Source organism: Elephantulus edwardii, unplaced genomic scaffold (genome assembly GCF_000299155.1).
Source record: "Elephantulus edwardii isolate Elephantulus edwardi_28Jun2011 unplaced genomic scaffold, EleEdw1.0 scaffold00006, whole genome shotgun sequence".
Classification (NCBI taxonomy): domain Eukaryota; kingdom Metazoa; phylum Chordata; class Mammalia; order Macroscelidea; family Macroscelididae; genus Elephantulus; species Elephantulus edwardii.
This window is the reverse complement of record NW_006399756.1, coordinates 33,646,511-33,655,446: the sequence shown is the minus strand read 5'-3', so window position 1 is coordinate 33,655,446 and position 8,936 is coordinate 33,646,511. Positions and strand designations below refer to the sequence as shown.

Here is an 8,936-nt window from a genome sequence, read left to right as displayed (position 1 = left end):
TCATCAACTGTTTAAGTGTTCAATTATCAATAAGCCGAAGTCTGTGGAAGGCCATAATGGCCCTGCTTTAAGTGGTTTGCTGCTCCCGCAGCTCACCATGCTGTCTCTGCCTCTGCCGCCATCTTGGATCCTCAGATTAGTAGTTTTTAGAATAGCTGTCATTTTGAGTTTGCCTGATGTCTCTTCACTGTAAGATTTAGATTGTGCTGATTTGAGCAGGAATACCATAGAATTATATTTATTTTATTCTGGTTTATTACATTAAGAGACATCTAATAGCCCATTATTGATAATGTTAGCTCTAGTAAATGTGGTATCTGTTAGATTTTTACTGTAAAGGTACTGTTTGTTCCTTTGAGGGAAGATACTCTGAAACCATATAAATAGTTTTATTAATTAAATTCTGCAGTTTGGGCATCAGTTGATGATCCTTGCCTGAAACAGTTACTATTACAGTGGGTGCCAGATGGTGGTTTTTCTAATCCTGTCATTCCTTCTATGTTTATGAGCTGGTGTCATACTGTAAGGAAGGACTTTCTTTTCTCTTTATTTTATATATTTCAGTATGGATTCATAGGTTCTTATTTAATAAAGTATAATTACTTATAGTCACTTATTTAAACATTCTAATTGGTACAAATTTGGGCAGATTTCACTCATACTCCTATGTTTTGGCATGTCAGTCATTCTTTGGGCACTTTTCTTACTTTGTGACATAAAATGAAATGGGATTTATCTACTACTTTCCTAATCGTAACCTATGGAATCAACCATTTTTCCAAGGAAACTTGGTCCCTCTTACTGGACAGTCATATTTGGAAGCCAAAATCCAAATGCTTGGTGGACTTAGCATTGCTGGGGTGGTATTGTTTCTAGGACCTCTTAATGGACAAAGCTACAGTAGAGTTTATGTATAGATATATACACATGCACATGTGTGTATAAAAATCTAGAAAACATTATTATTATTACTGTTTTTAATAAACACAGATAAGCAGAAAAATAGATCCCTGTTTACTCATTCTAGTCCCAACTACTACCATTGATCAGTTAGCCCTACTCCACTCATACCTTCTTTGTTTTCCCTCATACCTTTTACTTCCCCAGCTCTTTTCATTAAAATAAGTCTCCTAGGATAAGATAGCATCATTTCCTTATTTTAAAGATAAGAACTCCTTTTAGTAATCAGTAACTGCTATCACACTATAAGAAAATTAAAAATACTTGTTCAGATTTACTAATATATTCAATAATTTTATTTAAGAATGCCTTTTAGCATCTCTAGGTGTCTAGTTCAAATATTTCCCTTTGATGTAGGGAACATTTTAGTACTGATTTGCTGGGAATGAATTCTCTGTGAATATTTGAAAGTATCTTTATTTCCCCTTTATTTTGAAAAAATATTTTTGCTGAGTGTAGAGCTGTCCATTACTTCCTTTCAGCAGTTTGAGGCACTCTGCTGTCTTCTTGTTTGCATGATTTTGCTTTTCTGTAACAGAAGTCAGTTTTCTGTAGATTATTGCTTCTTTGAAGGTAATCTTTTTCTCTTCCTGACTTTAAAACTTTCCATTTTTATTTCTAGCAGTTTTACTGTGCTGTTGGGTCTAGTTTTCTTCTAGTATTTATCCTGTTAGGGGATAACAGACTCCTTGAAGCTGTAATTTGTAATCACTTGTCAATTTTGGAAACTTCTCAACTGTTACTTTCTCAGATATTAATTCTACTCCATTTTCTTCTCCTTTGTTGGGGATTCCAGCTATATGTGTGCCAGATATATATCTATTAAAATATCCTTGTAGCTACCCTCTATATGTCATTCTTTTTTTTTTTACTTTAAATCACTCCTTTTGTGATTTGCTGTTATGTTCATCTAATTTTTATTATTGTATGTTTTAGCTCTAGAAACACTGCATGGTTTTTATAGATCCCTGTTTTTCCTGATGCTCTTTTTTTTAAAAAAAATTTTATTTATTTCTTTTTCCTGTTGTGTATCATCAAATCAGACCCTACTGGCACAGGAGGATATTGCTCCTCCTTGCCCAGTGGAGCATCTAGTGGATTTGAACCGTGCGCCTTCGGCATTGCAGCACAGCTTCTTGCCACCAGGCCACCAGAGCTCCATTTGCTGATGCTCTTAATTTTGCCTTTTAATCTTGAACATTTTAAAAATTTTATCACATATTCCCATTATTTGGAGCCTTGTGAGTGTGCTGTTGTCTGTGTGTGTCATCTTGTCTCTTTCTGAGTCTGTTTATTTTTTATGTCAGAAACTATTGTTAAATGTACATGTATTTGGAGGCTAGGATGCTGATATAAATTTTATCTGGAAAAAGATACTTGTTTTTGCCCAGCATCTGGGGACATCAGACCTTAGGATTGCTTTAGTTTAATTTCAGGGGTTGAGGAGAAGTTGAGTTTCGGATATCAACCAAAATCACGAGTCATTTAACAGATCTCACCCTGCCCTTTAACGAGTACTACAGTATTCCCCCCCCCCAAAGCTTTATGTTTAATTTCTTTTTTAAAATATTTTTTAAAATTTTATACTGGTTTACATACAATGCCCATAAAATTCCTATGCATTGTTTTTGGGGGTCTTTTTTGTTAAACATTTTATTCTTTTTTTTTCTTTCTTATTAATTGTAATGGAAGTTTACAGAGACTTAGGGTTTCCAGTCATTCATTGTTGCGCTTTTATCCGTCCCCTCTGACCAACCCAATTCACTCTTCTTGAAAAGAAAAAGAAATCCCTCCACCCCATGTCCACTCCACTATGCAGCCTTCACTCTGGACTTCTGTAATGACAAGAATACCCATTCATATGTCCTTTTTAAACAGTTCTCTCCCTCATCTGTTTCAGTGCAATATACATCATTGCTCCCCTCCTTTTCTATCTTCCCTCAACCCTGAGTCAGTCCTGTTTTACAATAGTAGCCTTATGCAATATTTGTCCTTTTGTGATTGAGTATTTCATTCAGCATAATGTCCTCCAGGGTCATCCGTTTTGCATACTATGAGTTCCTTGTTTTTCAGTGCTGCATAGTATTCCATTGTGTGACTATACCAGAGCTTCTCCATCCATTCGTTTGTTGCTGGGCACTTGGGTTGTTTCCAGCTCTTTGCTATTACGAACAAAGCCGCAGTGAACATGAGTGTGCACTATGCATTGTTTTTCACACCATATCTACAGCATAATTTTTATCTGTGACTCCTAAAGGCTTTTAGAATATGGTTTCACCTCTTAGCTTCTACCTCATTTCATATCAGTAGGACTCTAGGAATGCCCAACATTCCACAGAATTTTTTTATGGAATATTCTAACCAGAACTTTGCGTAGAACAGGAAGCTAGAAAGACCCTTCTGCTTCCTTATTGCAATTGTTATGTACCATCAAGTCAGAAATGACTCATAGCTGACCCTCCAGTGAGTTTCCAGAGTTTCCAGTAAATTACACAGGAAGAGATTGCCAGCTGGTGGATTTGAACTGCCTGTCTTTGGGTTGGGAGTGTAATTTATTACCATTAGGCCGCCTCTGGTAGGTTAGTAATAAGGAGTTGTGCTGCTCATGCAAAGAGATGCAGTTTAAATCCACCAGCTGCTTCAAGGAAGAAAGATGGGGAGTCTCCTGTGCTGTTTGTTGCCCTAGCCTACTGGAGGGTCAGCAGTGAGTCAGTTCTGTCTGGACGGCACACAACAACAGTACTTTAGGGGAAAAGCCACAAATGCTGGGCTACCATTTCTGAATTTCCTTTCCTGACACTGTAATTCTTCATGGTTTGGGTAATAATTGTTCTCAGTAGAAGAGTTTGTCCAGGCATCTCCAATACCTGCTCGTCATCATGGCAGTCCGTCCCAATTTTCTCAACTGATATTTGTTTCTGTCCACAGATCGAGGCAATGACAACTGGCTGATTAAATACGACTGTCCAATGGATAGTTCTAGCTCCCGGGTAAGAAGTGGATCAGTTATCCTAAAGAAGGGCCATGAGGAAGGGTTTCTGTATGATATGGAAGCACATAATCAGTCAGAGACTTAGGTCACAGTAAGTTCAGGAGAATCAAGATAGTACATTTATTTACAGTTGATAGAAAAAAGCTAATATTTGCTGTCTTCCCCTTGCCAACTGTTTTGCTATTACTTATAATCATCTTGCATGCCTGTTGTACATTTGTTACAATTGATAAACCAATATTGATAGTTATTATTTACTAAAATATAATTTACATTAGTGTGCTTCAGTCTATGTTAAGGAATTCTTGTTGTTGGTAGGATGTTAACAGTGTGATGAGAAGGTAAAATTTGCAACATGTTATTTTATATACTATCTCTGGTTCTTGGAGTTGCATACTGCACAGTCACAAAGTCAAGGCCTAAGAAATATTGTTTTATTGTTGTTGTCATTAAGTGCTGTCGAGTTGCATGTGACTCATAGCGACCCTATGTACAACAGCTCTGAAATCTGCCCTCTCCTGTACCGACCTCACCATCTCTGACATATTACCCCAGTCACTGAGTCAATCCATCTCATCAAGGGTCTTCCTCTCTTGCACTGTCACTTCACCCTCCCAAGCATGATGTCCCTCTCCAAGGCCTGGTCCCTCCTTGCAACATGCCCAAAGTATGTCAGACAGAGCTTCAGAATCCTTGCCTCCAAGGAGCAGCCCGGCTTCATCCTCTCCAGGACAAACCTGTTTGTTCTCCTAGCAGTCCTTGGTATATTCAGTACTCTTCTCCAGCATACAGTACTTTTCTAACAATAGACGACAATTCCACAGAACACTGAGAAAAGGCTGACTTCCTTTTTATGCATTGCTGAGACAGAAACAGACTTCCTACTGCGAGAGCAGTATTTTCCATGGTTGTTTTCTCACTGGAAGGTGTAGTCACCACCAGTAAAATGAATTCTGAGTCAAGGCCTATTCAAGAGTACCTTGGCCAACCAACACTGATGCCTCCTCTTTTCATACTTGGATTTTCAGTGCCTGTCCTGACGAGTCCTGGCTCATACTTGTCCTTTCCCTTCGAGTTGTCATTTCCTTCGTATCAAGAGCAGTGGCAACTTCTGGAGAAGTGTACGTTGCTATAAGATGAGAGAGGGATTCTTGCGAACCTCGAACATGCTATAAATGTGCTAAGTTCAGATACCACAGTGGACATCAGTTCAGAGGGTAGCTCAAAATCCGTTGAACGGTCACTGGAGGAGTTAGGATGCTTTACCTCTTTTCAAGGGCCTGCGATAGATGCGATCCTAAGGAGTCTTTCCTTGCTTTTCAGGACACAGACTGGGTGGTGGTCAAGGAGCCTGTCATCAAGGTGGCTGCTATAGACAACGGGCTGGCTTTCCCACTGAAGCATCCTGACTCTTGGAGGGCGTGTAAGTCTCAGGACCACCGTGGGCTGGTCTTCTTGTTTTGTCTGTGTCCACACCTGTGCAGTGGAGATAGTAGTGTCTCTGTGATAGAATTGCTTTAAAAATTTCTAAGAGCAAACTTAACACCATGGCTGGCACATGGCCACTCCTTCATAATGTACACAGTTATAAATCTTACTTTATGTTATTCCTATCAGAAGCATAAAGTGGTCTTTTTTTTTAATTTCCACTTTCCATTCCCTTCATTCTTTCAGAGGACTAGCTTACTATAAAGTACTCTTTGTGTAAGCTGCTGTCAGTATTGTGTCTTCTTAGCTAACATTCCGGAAGTCAGCCCTTGCCCCATTAAAACTAAGAAACTTTGAGGAAGAGGGAGAAAAAAATGTCCAAGCAGGGGTCACTAGCCCCTTTTGCATTATTATATCCCTAAAGAAGGACCATCTCAATGTTTCATTAGTAAATAGTTGCATCTAGAGAGGAAGGCTTTATACTGTCTGGAAAAGAAGGCAGGCTCTGGGATGAGGCGTATCTGTGTTGGAACCCTGGTTTTTCCATTTACAGGTGTAACTTTGGGGTTCATAGCCCTGTTAAGTGTTATCTGTTGTGCATGGAGAGAGAGGGCTTCAGTCCCAGGCAGTGCTTTGATGTACAGGGACTTTACAGACTAGCTTTTTCTTTTGTCCTCTCCTTTTTTCAGATCCTTTTTATTGGGCCTGGTTACCCCAGGCAAAAATCCCATTCTCTCAGGAGATCAAAGATTTGATTCTTCCAAAGATTTCGGACCCTAACTTCGTCAAGGATTTGGAAGAGGACCTGTATGAACTCTTCAAGGTTAGCTCTGGGAACCTCAGCCTTTTTACCTTATGTTGTTGGGGTGGTTGTTCATCGCTGACCCTCCAGCGGGTTTTCATAGACTCTAAATCACAAAGGAGGACACTGCCCATCTTTCTCTCAAGGAGCGGCTGGTGGATTAGAACTGCTTCTTTCTGGATTGGCATTTCATCTCCTTTCCCACTGTCCATCAGAACACCATATAAAAGAAGGAATTGCTACTGGTAGTTCTAATTGGTCCTTAATACAGTCTGCGAGGGACTGGTGACTGACTGAGTTAGTCAGTGAGGACAGAAAGTCCCACATGTGGTTGGATTGGTTTGAAAGAAACGGGACAGCTGTGAGGGATTGCACTGGTATTTCCTGTGGCTACTGTGTGTTCATAGAACTTTTCTTTTCAGTTGAATAACTAGGAGCATAGAGCTCTGCAGAGCTGATAGACTCAGGACAAGATCTTTATTTGTTGTTTCTCTCATCTCTGAAACAGGAAGAGCTTCGATGGTACTTAATTTTGCCAACCGTTTTCCATGAGAAAGTGTCTGACTAGGGGTGAAAATAGGCTCCTTGTAGGATTCATGCATGTTCCATCTCTGTTTCTTCTTTTCAGAAAGATCCTGGTTTCGATAGGGGCCAGTTCCACAAGCAGATTGCTGTCATGCGGGGACAGGTAGGCCTGGGATGTTCTTGAATGTCTTCCCTGGAATTCCTCTGGGAGACAGGTCCTCATGTTGAACAAATGTGTAAAGCCTGTGTTTTGTAGACCAGTTGAGTCTGTGACATACTGTGACTCCGCCATAAGGAGAGGGGAAAGGAAATACTCACCTCTTCTACATTTTCTGGGGCTTCGTGAGCAGCTACTGTCTTGTGCTTCTGTACGCACTGTAGGATGGTGCTTAAGAGCTGGGTTCTGGAGTCAGATCACTTCTCTGCTAAACAAACTCCATGATCTTGTGTATGGACCTCTGCTTATATCAGATGGAATAGTAATAATAGTGGACAGTTGGCAAGAGAATTAAATGAGATTGTACCTGCAAACAAGCGTGCCAGGGAATACACACTCAGATATTGGCTATGATTATGACTTGTGTTGTTAACAGTTCTGGCCTATCCTATTATCACATCTGTTTACTTCACTTTCCAAAAGGGGAGCTGAGGAAATTTAAAGCACTGTTATTCTAAAGCACAGGAAAGAATAAATAGCTGTATTTCTTATCTCCCTTCTTTTCTACTCAGCAATATTGTGATCAGTTTTCTATGCCAAGAAATTTCTTTCTACACATTTTAACGGCTTTTTTGCTCCTTACTGACATCATCAGCTCTCCTCGTGGGCATGCTGGGAAGGGTGGACGGGGTGGCAGAGGAGAAGACGACCCTCAATCAGGTGGACTGACGCGGTGTCCGCTGCAATGGGCTCTTGTGTGTCCGAAGTGTGAGGATGGCGCAGGATAGAACAGGGTTCAGATGTTTTGTTCATAAGGTAGTCGTGAGTCGTACTCGACGGCACCTAACAACACCATCAACACCATCAGCAGCAATACTGTAGTACTTTCATTGAAACCATATTTTTTTAAAAAAAAAGCCAAACCATATGTTTTGTGCATTTTTGTGATTTTATCCTTAGAAATGTTGAGTCAGAAGGTCTGTTGGTTTTTATTAAGCTTTTGATGCTTATTTATTTCAACTTGCTTTCTTCAAAGACCACCCCAAGTTAAAGTCTCATAGCAGTATCTCGATCTTTAACTTGCCCAACACTGAGTGCTCTTGTACCTTTGCTCATTGCAAGGCCTTTGCTTTCACTTGTTTTTTAAAGGCCTGGAGGCCCGAGGCCTTTCCCTTATTGATTTCCTTTTCCCCACCACAGATCCTAAATCTGACCCAGGCTCTGAAAGACAACAAGAGTCCCCTGCACCTCGTCCAGATGCCGCCTGTGATCGTGGAGACGGCCCGTTCCCACCAGAGGTCCTCTAGCGAGTCCTACACGCAGAGCTTTCAGAGTCGGAAGCCCTTCTTCTCGTGGTGGTAGCCCGGGAGGCAGGCTGAGGCAGCGTCGCCTGAGACTTGGATGGAGAGGAAGCCTGGGGAACAGGCTGCCAGAAAAGTCAGAGAAGCTGCTGGAGAGCAGTGCCCTTCGCGGCCCTCCGTCTCTGCCCATCACCTCCCAGGGCTCTCCCACGCGTGGGGAGAAGCTCAAGCAGAGGGACAGTGTGTGCTCCTGGGCCCTTCTGTGTGCTGAGGAGGGTCAGCTCCCCGCAAGGAGTGCACATGCCTGAGAAGGGTCGCCCTCTTCCAGCATCTTCTGGGGGCAGGCTGGGAAAACCCCTTCCCCCGCTCTGCTGCAGTTCCTCATTATTGGTTATGTTCTGCATCAGAAAACAGCAAAAATGAAAACGTAAACGCTAGCGGCCAAACCCAAAGCCTGTCACATCAGAAACCTTCAGTCCAGACGTCCATTTGCATGGACCCAAACACTACTGTGTACCCAGGCTGTGCCCGAGGCAACGAGGTGATCTGCAGTGCTGGGTCAGAAGCAGCCACCCTTTCCTCTGGCTTTTGCCAAGTCGTCTTCTCCTTCTTGCTCTCACTAGTGCTGTAGGCTGACTGGAAGTCACCAGCCGGTTCTCATGGCATCATTTGCTCCAGACCCCTCAGAAGTGCTACACGTGATCTTGTACACCCACCTTCCCTGCTCTCTGCCCTCCCAGGGACCCAGCATTTCTGGCCCAGGCCTGCAGC

General features: G+C 41.8%; 1 protein-coding gene across 1 annotated transcript in view; it reads left to right on the top strand.

Annotated features, from left to right (window-relative positions):
- The window catches only part of PI4K2A (phosphatidylinositol 4-kinase type 2 alpha), a 33,209-nt gene extending 24,638 nt beyond the window's left edge, over positions 1-8,571 (top strand). Inside the window, exons 5-9 of the mRNA XM_006880059.1 lie at positions 3,889-3,950; positions 5,276-5,375; positions 6,070-6,203; positions 6,811-6,870; positions 8,065-8,571. Coding sequence (XP_006880121.1) covers positions 3,889-3,950; positions 5,276-5,375; positions 6,070-6,203; positions 6,811-6,870; positions 8,065-8,226 — 518 coding nt within the window. The 3' untranslated portion in view covers positions 8,227-8,571. The remainder of the gene's footprint in view (positions 1-3,888; positions 3,951-5,275; positions 5,376-6,069; positions 6,204-6,810; positions 6,871-8,064) is intronic.
- Positions 8,572-8,936: the final 365 nt, after the last annotated feature.